We start from the raw sequence: 14107 nt of genomic DNA on the forward strand, positions 1-14107 counted from the left end.
ACATTTTAACACCCAGATTGGCCTATACATTTTGTTTTATCTTGTTGTTAGGAATCACCTCCCAACAAACGCTGCTGTTGTTGTTTTGAAACACTATATATATATATACATATATATATATATATATACACTATATATATATATATATAACACTATATATATATATATATATATATATATATATATATATATATATATATATATATATATATATATATATATATATGTGTGTGTGTGTGTGTGTGTGTGTGGATGTACTGGATGTACTATGTTACAGTATAATTCTGAAACGCCTGGGGCAATTTTGCAATTTTAAGCAAACTTGGTACACATATTACACACAGCCTGCAAAACAGTACTGCGGAGTAAGACCCCATGGCATACCTAGGAAGAGTGGAGTTTCGATATAAAAATGATCGAAAACGATCGATATTAGTGTCGAATCCATGGTTTTCAGACTCACTGAAGTGAATAATCACACTTCCGATGCGGTTTAAATCCAAGTTCAGCCCCATTAGGCCCCCTCGAAGGGAGGAGAATGGTAACATATAAAAAAAAAAATTGAAAACCACCGGTATTAATGACGAATCCATTCAGTGATCTTAAGTTGATTGGTGACAGTTCGATGTTCCTCAGGTCATACTTCAACCCCTAGTGGGGATAAAACCTCCGAGAACACCTAGGGAAAGTAGGAAGGGGTGACAAACAATGATCCAAAACGACGATGACGAATTCATAGTTTTCTGGGTCGCTTAAATAAATAATGACATTCCCAATGCAATTTACGTCTAAGTTCAGTTCCCATTATCAGCCCTGGGGGTGGAGTGGGGGTGTCATGTAAAAATAATAGGAAAGGAACGACAATGTGTCAAATTTACAGTTTTTGGGGTTCCTAAGAGATTGGTGACAGCTCCACTGCCATTCAAGTCCACGATTAGCCCCCGTTAACACACCTAGGACTAGGAAGATGATGAAATGTAAAAATAATCGAAAACGACCGATATAAGTGTGGAATCCATAGTTTTCGGTGTCGCTGAGATGAATAGTCACACTACCGATACCGTTAACGTCCAGGTTCGTTCTCTATCGGCAAGAAAATTGAGAAGGGGTGAAAAGAAAATGTCTCAAATGACCCAGATTAATGTCGAACATAGTTTTCGGGGTCATTAAGCTACTAGGTGACAATCCCGAGACATTTAAGCCCAAGCTTAGGCAAGAACAGGCATCTCAGTTAGACTGGGAAATACAGTGCAACGACAAGGCGTTCCTCGTATATCTACATATTTGTATATACACTATGTGATCAAAAGTATCCGGACACCTGGCTGAAAATGACTTACAAGTTCGTGGCGCCCTCCATCGGTACTGCTGGAATTCACTATGGTGTTGGCCCACCTTAGCCTTGATGACAGCTTCCACTCTCGCAGGCATACTTTCCATCAGGTGATGAAAGGTTTGTTGGGGAATGGCAGCCCATTCTTCACAGAGTGCTGAACTGAGGAGATTTATCGATGTAGGTCGGTGAGGCCTGGCACGAAGTTTGCGTTCCAAAACATCCCAAAGGTATTCTATAGGATACAAGTCAGGACTCTGTGCAGCCAGTCCATTACAGGGATGTTACGGTCGTGTAACCACTCCGCCACAGACCGTGCAATATGAACAGGTGCTCGATCGTGTTTAAAGATGCAATCGCCATCCCCGAATTGCTCTTCAACAGTAGGAAGCAAGAAGGTACTTAAAATATCATTGTAGGCCTGAGTTGTGAGAGTGCCACGCAAAAAAAAAAAAAAAAAAAAAAAAAAAAAAAAAAAAAAAAAAAAAAAAAAAAAGGGTGCAAGCCCCCTCCAAGAGAAACACAACTACACCATAACACCACCAACTCCGAATTTTACTGTTGGCACTACACACGCTGACAGATGACGTTCACCTGGCATTCGCCATACCCACACCCTGCCATCGGATCGCTACATTGTGTACCGAGATTCGTTACTCCACACAAGATTTTCACACTGTTCAATCGTCCAATGTTTACGCTCCTTACACCAAGCGAGGCGTCGTTTGGCATTTACCTGCGTGATGTGTGACTTATGAGCAGCCGCTCGACCATGAAATCCAAGTTTTCTCACCTCACGCCTAACTGTCATATTACTTGGAGTGGATCCTAATGCAGTTTGGAACTCCTGTGTGGTGGTCTGGATAGATGCCTGCCTATTACACTTTACGACCCTCTTCAACTATCGGCGGTCTATGTCAGTCAACAGACGAGGTCGGCAAGTACGCTTTTGTGCTGTACATGTCCCTTCACGTTTTCACTTCACTATCACATCAGACACAGTGGACCTAGGGATGTTTAGGAGTGTGGAAATCTCGCGTACAGACTTCTGACACAAGTGACACCCAATCACCTGACCACGTTCGAAGTCCGTGAGTTCCGCGGAGCGCCCCATTCTGCTTTCTCACGATGCCTAATGACTATTGAGATAGGTGATAATGAGTACCTGGCAGTAGGTGGCAGCACAATGCATCTAATATGAAAAGCGTATGATTTTGGGGCTGTCCGGATACTTTTGATCACATAGTGTAGGTGTATGAATGCATATACTAGCGCGGAGTTTCTCAAAATTTATCATTCATGGAACCCTTTCACATCCAAAATACAATGGCGAAACCCACGAAAATAGTATTAAATTATTCGACAATTTATAATAATAATGCCATTTATTATGCACTATCATTGAACAGAAAAGCACTGTTTTTAGATTAGGTATTATTATATAAGTTATTATCACACTATTATTTTAAAATGTAATAAATTTAAATTAGTGCAAATATGATGACTTTTAAACTGTTTTAAATGCACATGAAAATCTAGGTTTTCATAAACACTTCAAAAATAATAAATCACTGTAAATATGAAATTTTGTATGCACCGAGAAATTAGGTTTTCATAAACACTTCAAAATATTAAATTACTGTAAATATGATCACTTTTAAACTGTTTTATATGCACACGAGAATCTAGTTTTTCATAAACATTTCAAAACATTGAATTACTGTAAATATAATCACTTTTATATGCACATGAGCTCAGTAAGTGCAAAAATGATACAAAAGTGTATATAAAAATCATCATATTTACAGTAATTTAATATTTTGAAGTGTTTATGAAAACCTAATTTCTGAAAAGTGACATGAAACCTAATGTGATATGAGAATCATTTTTCATACAAAATATACCACATGGACTGAGACTTCAGTGGGAAGAGTGGCTTTTTTTTTTTTTTTTTTTTTTTTGCGCCTGTAGAGTTCTCTGATATCAGGTTTTATGGAGAATTGCTTGTGGTGGGCACACGTACAGAAAATCCAGTTCCACGTAAATACATACATACAAAAGGAAGTAGCATCTCAATAGCTTTCTTTGATAACCCCGAGTATTCTTTTCTCAACTGGCACCAGAAATCTATCAACGGCAGCTTCTTGAACTGAAGTTGAAGGAGTGAATCGAACGTCAAGTCTATTAGGTTCTCGTATTCGTCAACGGTGAGGCGAGGAGGCTTTCCTTGGGTGTCATATGGATTGTTGACCCACTGATGTTGATGATATTCACTTTCTTTCTCTGGAAAATACTGATTTACGGTGTGCTGCAAATTCTCCAAATATTCATAAAATTATTTATTAATGTCATCGAATTCTCCGAGGTTCCCTTCGTTCTCCCTAAGAAAATCTTTCAATGCAGGAAACACGTCACATTCACACTGAGTAATACTTCTGCTCCAGAATTGTAACTTTCTCTTAAAAGACGTGATGTTGTCCTGTGCTGTAAATACATTTTCTTTCCTTTCTTAAAGGGTAGATTAGGGCTTGTTTGAAATTGGGGTTGGCGATCGACACGTTAGTGTACAAGACAGCCACTTCATTAACTTATGTTATGAGTCCAGGTAAATGGTAACGTTACATTTTCACTTAACATTGGGAGCATAAAGAGTGTAGTCCAAACGGCTTGTCCGATTTGAAAAAAAAAAATCCTTCACTTTAGATTGAAAACATCATATTTGGAGACGGTTCCCTTCTTACATTTTGATAATAACATTGACATCTCTGATAATAACAAAGTAACCTTATGTCATGGGACTTTTGAGACACCCTGTACAATGACTGCTTTTGCAATTTTGTGCCACTTCCAATATACTTCCGTGTAACAGCTCCAGCTGTTTTTCCTACCATTGCCTTCGCACCATAAGTGCAAACATCAATGCAGTTGTCCATGGTATCTGATTTTCTAAATACTCATTAATAATTCTAAACAATTCTGACCTAGATGCATTAGATGGAAGACGTTTACATAATAGCATATCTTCTTCCACAGTCTCTTCATAATGGTAACGTACAAGCACAAGCAGAACAGCCAGACTTGTTACATCACCTTACTTATCTATTTGTAGTGCAAAGGGAGATTACTTGAACCGACGGTTCAACTGTTTCTTTAGGTACCTGCCATATCTTCAATACGACGAGCGACTGTGTCATTTGAAAGTGATACTAAAGAGATTTGTTTACCTGATTTTTCATTTATCATGCAGTTAACCATGTCAGTCGCGCAAAGTATTATCAGTTTCTCGGCTATAGTGTGGGCCTCGCCTGTCCGTTCTAATCTATAGCTTACAATGAAAGATGCTTCTGTGGTTTTTCATTTATACTAAATGACGTCTGAGAAAAGCTCTTTTGTGAATTTAGTAACTCACGACGTTTTCTCTCACAGAAATGAACCTTCTATGCTTGGACCTCAGAATACCAGCCTGGTGTAGTCTTTGTCTATGAAAGTCGATTTAGTCTGAAGTGTGATTCTGAGCGTCTGCCTATCTACTGCACGTCGAAAACATGTTATGTTAAGGATACGTGTATTGCTGCATATGCTCCAGTAAAGTACTATATTGGGTGAGGTGTTTAGAGGTTTCACTCTGGAACAGTACATGAGACCTTTCCGTAGTGCAAATACGGATTTCTGTCTGACAAACGATAAGATTTCCGTCTGACAAACGATAATACCCCACATCAACTGGTCCACATGGCATAAGAATATCTAGAACATGATGATTCCACGCATCTGTTGTGGCCTCTCGCTCCCTGGACCTCAATTGTATTGAGGCTGGTTGGATCTGAGTCTTAGAACCCCTTTAGGAGCAAGGTTACATGAGTTGTAGACCTAATTTAGCGTGTGATCCAAACCATATAAGCTACTATGGGGAATCGAACTCTTGTCTCTTGCGCCCAAGGCGTGTACCTCAATCAAATTGATCAAACCTCGGGTTCCCATGCCACCCACCACCATGGACTATTGCCAACCTCCAAAAGCTGCCTGTTCGGGAATGCCATGTCTTAGCACAGCAAATTATTGGAGGGCTTAAACTACACTATGGGATCTACATTCTACATAATTTCCCCTTATATGTAGATTATTAACAAACTTATTAAAGTTTCACGAGCACGAAGTAATAGATCATAATTTCATTTTAAATACCGTATGTTTCTGCTTAACCTTATACAAAAACGAATAGAAAGAAATTATTATATACCTGAGCTTGATCCGGTCATCACTTCGGAACTGGTACTGGAACTTGTAGTATGTACTGACATTGACTTTCTCAATGAGCCGTCGATATCATCTGCAGCATCACTTCCTTGGCTCTCATCCATGGAATAACTCAACGAAGATGTCGGGGAAGTTAAGTTATCGAAACTTCGGGCGGCTGACACTCGCTCTGAACCTTCAGATTCTCCAGAGTCTTTTTGTTTCCCTGTCACTACGACTGCTCCTCGAATGGTCCTCCTGCTTGAACGCTCCTGATACACACCTTTGGCTCCAGAATCATCATCTTCGAACTCTCTGGGGCTTCTACTCTCCACAGAGCTGCTTGCATGAGATTCAAAACTGTAGTCAGAATCTACAGAACTTTCTGTTCTTCCCATTTGTTTTCCCATTTGGCTCAATTTCGGTGACGGCTTCCGGGAAACAGAGGATCGTCTTTCTCCTTCTTCTGTTGTTAGTTTGTCTCGTTCGCTAGTTTCTTCTTCCCCTTGGGGCTTCTCTCCATCACCAGATGACGTTTTCCCATCAGCTGGCTCGCTATCTATACTGGCCTTTGCGCTAATCGTTTTCTTCGTTCTGAAGAGCGATTTGACTGAAAATGATTCGGACGTTTCGCTTCCCGATACAAGATGCAGATCGGGAGTAATATCTGAAATACTTTTTCGTAGTTTCGGATGTGTATGTTCCTCAGAATCCGTGGTACTCGTGAATGATGCAAACTGGAAGAAAGCAAGAAAAAAATGTTTCCATATAAAAGATCATACGAATACATAAAGTACATTTTTATTAGTTCTTAACCAGCTACACAGACAGAACTTCGCCTCCCGCACTATTAAAATCTCTGGTAAAAGCTGTTAGTGGAATTTTACACTTCTTCACATTTTTGAAAGTGTTGTAAAAATTAAAAGATTATATTAAAATTTCAGACTACAGTTTTTTGTATATATACTGTACATTTCTATACAGATAACAAAATGCCTGACTACAATCAAACTTTTATTCATAAGTGTGGTATCAGGTTATCATGATTAAAGCATCTCTGTTAAGAGTGCTATGAAGACAATTAGTGAACGGAATGCAACCAAATCTGGTAAAAGTATATTCAGGGTAAGGAGAAAAAACAAGGAATGTCCACGTGTGTGCTTTAACGGGTGCTTTGTCCTATCTGTTGGTGACTGTTGGTACTATTTGACTGTATATGCCATGCATGCGTAGATGTAAAAATGTCCATGTAAAAAGGAGCAAAAGATTTGGATAACCCTATTCATTTTATACGCGGTTTCAATATTAAAACACCGTTTTCTCGAAAATCCAGTTTTGTAACATTAATTCTTTTTTCCCCTTACCCTTCATATTTGGGAACATGCAGAAGCAATTGGTGTTGTAAAAATAAATTAGTTCCAATTCCTGTTACCAGAGAAAATTATGGTGTTGGATAACGCAAACTAAGTGCGGTATGGAGGAAAATCGGCACTACTGATGGAAAAATGATAAGGCCATAATTATCTCCAGTGTGGGTCTCGTGGCAACAGTCCCCCAGTAATCTAGTGGCTACTACACATGTATGGGTGGAAGTAATTCGGCAGATATACTGAGCAATGCTACTCTGACTTTCGCATAGCCACAATACTACAATACTGACGTTTGGAAGTAATTCGGCAGATATATTGAGCAATGTTACTCTGACTTTCGCATAGCCACAATACTACATTACTGACGTTTGGTGGCGCTGGGAATTGTATTGCAGAAACATATACACGCCAGTAGTTCCTGATGGGATATCAGTTGTGCAGCAAGCCATGGTGCTGACATTGCCAGAACGAGCCTTATTAGTGAAACTTTACGTTGAACAACAGGGCTGGTGCCATTGGTGAACACAGTCGACGGACAGAGTCACGTTGTGGTCCCATTATACCATGTAGTTTGAAAAGAACGGTGAGAATGTTTGAGGAGACCAGTATGTTAGGAATGAAACAGGAAGAGATCGTTAAGACTGTGACACAACAAGAAGTTGAAAACATTGCTACTGCCATTGTGCAGAAATGTGTGAATAATATGACAGGGCACCGGTAAGTGTCAATCCAGTATGAAAAAAAAAGAAAGGAAAATGGACATGCAGTATTCAACTGTTTCGAAATTTTCCCGGAAAGTCTTATACTGGTATCCTTATAAGTTAATACAACACAGCAACTGCCTCGAACTGACATTTCGTACCGTATGGAAGTGGACAACGCTTCGCCGTGGAATGCTCTGTGGAGGTATGAAGCCCACTTTTGCCTAAATGGGACAGTGAACACCCACAATTACTGCATATGAGCTAGTTAAAATCCATATTGCATACACAATGTGCCATTGCAATCACAAAAGGTAGTTTGCTGTGGGTTTAGTACCCAGTTTATTATCGGACTGTATTTCTTTGAGAACTTTGGTTGATACGGGCGAGTGACAAAGTCCGTCACTTTCCAGAGATACGGCAATATGATAATCACATTTCTTATTTCGCAGTTGCAGCAACGCTGACGTCTCGAATCAACCATTTTCGTGAAGGACGAAGTAACCTGACATGTTGAGCAAATTTTTTGACAGCATTTGAAAATGACAGGAATATTAGCCGTTTCATTGGTTCTCCATAGCCAGCCCGATCAACCGACTTAACCCTCTGTAACTTTTGGTTGTGGAGGTATCTAAACGGTCTAATGTATCAAGGACATGTTCCGGCTCTGGATATTTAGCGTCAGAGCATTATTCAGCACGAACATTATTAGGGTTTTGCAATTGACCATACTGTAGATTGGATTCTGTTCATGGAACATAACGATGGAGCTCAATTTGAACAGTGTTCCGTAATTCATTTTCCAGATGCAGATAAAACCGTGAATATAGTGTTCGCGTTGTTTAAGTGCTTAGACATACACATCTGTACTGCTATTTGTTCAGTAAAGTGCTTACCTTTAAATTCTGGCCGGGGGGTGCGGTCGCTCAGTGGTAGAGCGTTCACCTCCGGTGCTTGGGACCCCTGATTCGATCCCAGCTCGCGCCGTGTGTACTTTGTGGTGGACAAACACCGTGCTCGTGGGTTTTCTCGGGGTTCTCCCGTTTCCTCCCACTTTCTTCATTCCACCATTTCACTCATCTCTCATTATCACCGTCTCCTTTAGCCTAACCGGCATAATCGTGGGACGTTAAACTTAAAGATTTCATTTCATTTTTAAATTCTGGCCTTATCTTTCTCTTTGTTTACTTTTTTCTCCTTACCGCGCACCCATAATACGCGTGGTAAACACTAGATGCTAAGGGTTATAATAGCACTACCAACCAATGCAACGAGATTCACATCAGAGATTATCGCGGCTTTTCTTATTATTTAGCATCAATAATGCTGTTTACCTTCCATATCGCAGTTGTCCAATATCACAATTTCCTGTGATAGCAGCAATTGGAACTAATTAGTTTAACCACAACAATCGCTTCCGTATTTCCAGATACACACCTACCAAATTTGATAGCACTTCATTCAATGGTTACGTTTCCGCAGTCCTCTAAACTGTGATAATTTAATTATGGTGATCTCTTATTTGTGTGTGTGTGGGGGGGGGGGGAATTCAGCATTAGAGATGCAGTACATTCCACTAAGCACTCAATACATCTCCATATAAAGTAACAAAACATAAAATTGTTGGTTAGACTAGTATGTAAGGTGTTATCCAGTGATTTTCACTATAACTTATGATCTTGGGTATGAATTATGTGGCACACGATATTTTTCTTCTCCATTCTTTACGAGTATAAATAAACTTATAGTCGATAGACTTTTAAAGAGTCATATTATATGTCTAATTTGTGTATATATATATATATCACATAGCATCACGTGGAAATGCAAATGTACGTCCACGTAAACCAGATTTACTTTTAATTAGTTGGGATGCCCTTTCTTGGAACGGTGAGAAAGGTTTACTGAAAATATTTGAACCCCGTTTTCCCCTTATGATACAAATATCAATGAAAGTGTAATTATAAAAACTCATAAGATACTATATTTTTGGCACAAATTTTGAACTCTCTTATCTCCTTAGGATACGCCCCTTAATCTATGTGGTATGATAAAAGCCTTAACGCAGGAACTAAGTTCCAAGATTCATTTCAAATGGGTAAAGTGTCTCCATAATTCGATCACAAACAACAGACATTTATTCTAATGTGACGAAAAATTATAAAAATTGCACCTTCTTTTTTAAACCCGGAATTCTGGAAAATGCTTACTCATATGCCCGATTATTTGAAATTAGGAGTTTATATACATATTTTAATCTTCCTAACTTGAGGGGCTCATGAGATACTCTGCTTTTCTCATTAATTTTGAGTTGATGAGTTGATTTTCAGTTTAACGTCCCGTTCAGGAGCGAGGCTATGAGACGTGGACCTACTGATTAACGTGAAATCCGAACCACATGAGCTCCCGCTGGGAATCGAACCCGGGTCTCCCACGCTCTCATTAATTTTGAGTTCCGTACTCCTTTAGGATACGTTCTTTAATCAAAATGGTGATTGAAACTTAGCTCGAGGTAGATACAAAGTATGATCCAAAATTCGTTAAAGTTTTTAACCATTTTTCAGGTGATACGGTCACAAACAATAGACAACATCGCTTTCAATGCAGAGAAAAAGAAGTAGAAAATGTCTCTTTTCTTTTAAAACGGTAATTTTTAAAAACGCTGAGACACGTGTCCGCTTATTTTTAATGAGGAAATTATATGCCAAGCTTCGTCTCCGTAATTTCAGAGATTTATGTGGTACTCTATTCTGGATAAAACATTGGAATTCTCTTTACCTTCCTTACCATATATATAAACACTTTTCTTTTTTATTACTCTTATAACAAAAGGGGTTTTCTGTCTCACGTTTCTGCATATATTAATATGGTTTGAATTTTAAGTAAATCACATTCACTCTTCCATATGATAGTACATATTGCTCCCTTCCCCTTCCAGAAGCGGCGGAATTTTCGAGAACGCTGAAACAGACCTACGAGTTTCTGAAAAAAAAAAAAAAAAAAAAGTATATATTACAAAGAAGGAATAGCCAAATCAGTCAAGTGGATGCTTGCCCGTGATCCGTTCACGACGCTTCCCTTATTGCTTAAAAGTTATACTGTTGTAGTGGGCTGTCATAGCAACGACTAGTCAGCACTGCATGCTGCCTTGTTATAGAGAGAAGCATGGCTTTTATGTATATAGGTCTTTGATTAAGTAATCCTTGTATCGGTGTATGGCTATAGCTTGTCAGAGCGAAGAGAGATACACTCTCGCGGTATAAAACAGTTTTAGAAAAACTTCACGATTTTATTATTAAATAAAAGATATGAGCCACTCCACTAAAGTTTTTCCCTCCAATTTCTTAAACAAAATTATGCTGTGCTGCAGTTATTAATAAAAGGTTTTCTTGTGAAAAAGAAACAAAATTAATCTGCATGCGAACTAATGAGAACTAGTGTGACTGATAAACAGGCGTCTTACGTTTATAATAAGGATTAATAATAGCTAAACGTTTTCGCCTAGATGTTATCTCTTAAATGTATCTCTAAATGTATTGTATGTAAAGCCGTATCTCTTAAATGTTTTGAAGTTCGCACGTTAGCGTTACTCACTGTCTAATATGTTTTTGCTTTGTAATAACGATTCTCTCCTGAAACATCTAACGGCCAAGCGAGAAACTATTCTTCCTAAATATGCGATCATGGAATTTTCTATTTATTTTGATCTACGAATACCCTCTAAATAGGAATATTTATATATACAGGGTGTCTCAAAAGTCCTCTGACATAGCGTAATTCTGTTATTATCAGAATTACAAGAAAATGCAAGAGGGGAAACCGTCTCCAAATATTATGTTTTCAATCTAAAGTGAAGGAATTTTTTTTTTTTAAATCGGACAGCACGTTTGGGCTGTACACTCTTTATGCGTCCAATGTTAAATGAAAATATAACGTTGACATTTACAGGAAGGTGGATAAATTCTGTAAGAGCATGGTGAATAGGGGCATGTTTGAAATGGGGACTGGCCATCGACACGTTAGCGAAAGAGACAGTAACTTCATTCGCTTATGTTGTGGGTGCAAGTAAATGGCAATGTTGCATTTTCATTTAACATTGGGCGCATAAAGAGTGTACAGTCCAAACGGCTTGTCCGATTTTAAAAAATTCCTTCACTTTAGATTGAAAACATCATATTTGGAGATGGTCTCCCCTCTTACATTTTGTTGTAACTTTGATAATAACAAATTTACTCTGTCAGGAGACTTTTGAGACATCCTGTATATATATATATATATATATATATATATATATATATATATGTATATCGTTTGTGTATCAAAGATTTTCATGCTTTAAACTATGACTCAAGTGATAAAACACAGAAACTTACCCCTTCTAATCCATGGTAATCTCTCAAAGAACCTTTAAAAATTTTCTGAGGTCCGGAAGTCCCTCGTGGCATGAGGGGAGATTTCTTCGTTTGAAGAGAATCGTCCGGTAGAAGAAAGTCAGGAAGCTCATCATCGGAGGTTGGTCCAGACAATAGATCATCACCTAAAACGCCAATTTGCACTATAATACTCATAGCACTCAATAATTTCAGAACTACAGTTGTTTAAAACTGACACGTTACAAGCTTAATATACAAGATTAAAGGATAACTAATAAATTGTCTTTATCTATTGATTATTTGAATTATAAAATATACCAAGTGACAACAAATAAATAAATAAATAAATAATGCTAATAATAATATAATAAAATAAGAAAATACATATTTCTTTTCTAACCACGAACACCCTTATCACCGAAGTGTAATGAAGAGAGAGATGAGAATAAAAGTATAATTTGTCACCCCACCCCCCTTAAGCATAAAATAATCAAACTATGTAAACTGTAAATGAATATGAGGGAATTACAATGTATTTCTGTCTTATTTCATGAATAAACAATGGCTGATTTAAGTGACTATACCATTGACGAATGCATCGTCACGAGCACTTGGGTTCACGAGAGAAAACGTTGCAACAGGTGTTCATGTATTTCCAGCTACGATTTGGACGAGAGCTCCCTCCAAAGAGAACACTTTTGCGCTGGGAACAGAAACTGTTTTCTACCAGCAGTGTTAGGGATAAACCACGAAGTGGTAGACCATCAACAAGAGAGAAACAATGCAGATAAGTAGCGGCATCAATAGACAGATCACCAATGAAGTCAACTCGCAAACAACCCGCGAAACTTGGTATACCCGGGTCAACTCTGTGCAAACACAAAGAATATGACTTAAAATTACACCCATATCAACCGAAATATGTTCACCAATTACCTGACAATGGTTTACACTGAAGGATGGAGGAATATGACGCACTTCTGCAAGTGTTTGACACTATCCCGAATCGTGTAAAAGTAATTTTCAGAGTTGAATGTGCCATATATTGAAGCTCCCGAGCAAGAAATGTCTTCCGGTCAAGGGAAATCACTTATTTTTACGAGGAAATTGAGAATTACCTTCCCCCATTTCATGATAAAGGCTGGCATGGACAGCAAATAAGTTTACGGTCCATATTTCTTGATGGACTTGTTAATCAACATCGATACCTTGATATGCTAAGAAACGGGTTCATTCCCCTTTTGGAAACCCTAGGGATCAAGGACATGTTGGTTTCAGCAAGATGGAGAGCCTATTCATCTTGCCAATTCGGTTCAAGAATGTATCAATGAGGTGTTTCCAGGACCCGGATTGACCGTGGATCGCCTTCATTACCAGCTCCACTTCACTGGTTACCTCGAATCCGGACTTAACGACCCGTAACAATCCGCTTTGGGGATTTATCAAGAATACTGCTAGCACGTCATGCTACGATTGATGAATTGAAAGAAACTACGAGACTTGCTTTCAGACGGATTACCCCAGCAATGCTGAGAAGACTGTCCCACAGATCCTGGCGACGTTATTTTGTATTCGGAGCACGATGGAGCTCATACTGATGTGTTAGGCATTTAGACATTAAATCAACAGGAGTCCATAACACATACAACTCAATCAAATGGGTACATCTATATTTATAATTAAAGTTAGCATAGTTTGAATATTTAGTACTTCAAGGGGGAAAGCTTTGTGTCCACCCTGTACTTCTCCCCAGTTTCCTATTCTCTTTTTTCACATCCCGACGATGAGCCACTAATGTTTCAAAAGCTATTTATTTGAGGATTTTCAGTGTGTTTTGCAGAATAACTAGGTACACTTCGTTTTGATTTTCGTAAATACCCACACTGGAAATCATATTCGTATTTTTATTTCATATTATTTACTTCAAAAATAATATTTTTTTACGAAATTGATAGTACAGCAGCTTCGCAAAGTAAAAATTAGATTAATGTGCTTAGCTTTAAGCAAATGAATCCCGGCCTGTATATGTGAAAATCAAAATGAAAGATATTTAGTGATTCTTCAAAATACACATCAAAAACTCTAAAATAAAAT

At 38.3% G+C, this 14107-nt stretch overlaps 1 protein-coding gene across 2 annotated transcripts in view; it reads right to left on the bottom strand.

Annotated features, from left to right (window-relative positions):
* LOC145688054 (rho GTPase-activating protein 45-like) overlaps positions 1-14107 on the bottom strand; it is a 271266-nt gene that overhangs the window by 12242 nt on the left and 244917 nt on the right. For both annotated transcript variants that reach the window (XM_081761760.1, XM_081761759.1), the window contains exons 17-18: positions 12014-12177; positions 5574-6306 (exon numbers count right to left, since the gene is read on the bottom strand). In XM_081761760.1, coding sequence (XP_081617886.1) covers positions 5574-6306; positions 12014-12177 — 897 coding nt within the window. The remainder of the gene's footprint in view (positions 1-5573; positions 6307-12013; positions 12178-14107) is intronic.

Source organism: Thermobia domestica, chromosome 6 (genome assembly GCF_964235325.1).
Source record: "Thermobia domestica chromosome 6, izTheDome1.hap1.1, whole genome shotgun sequence".
NCBI lineage: Eukaryota > Metazoa > Arthropoda > Insecta > Zygentoma > Lepismatidae > Thermobia > Thermobia domestica.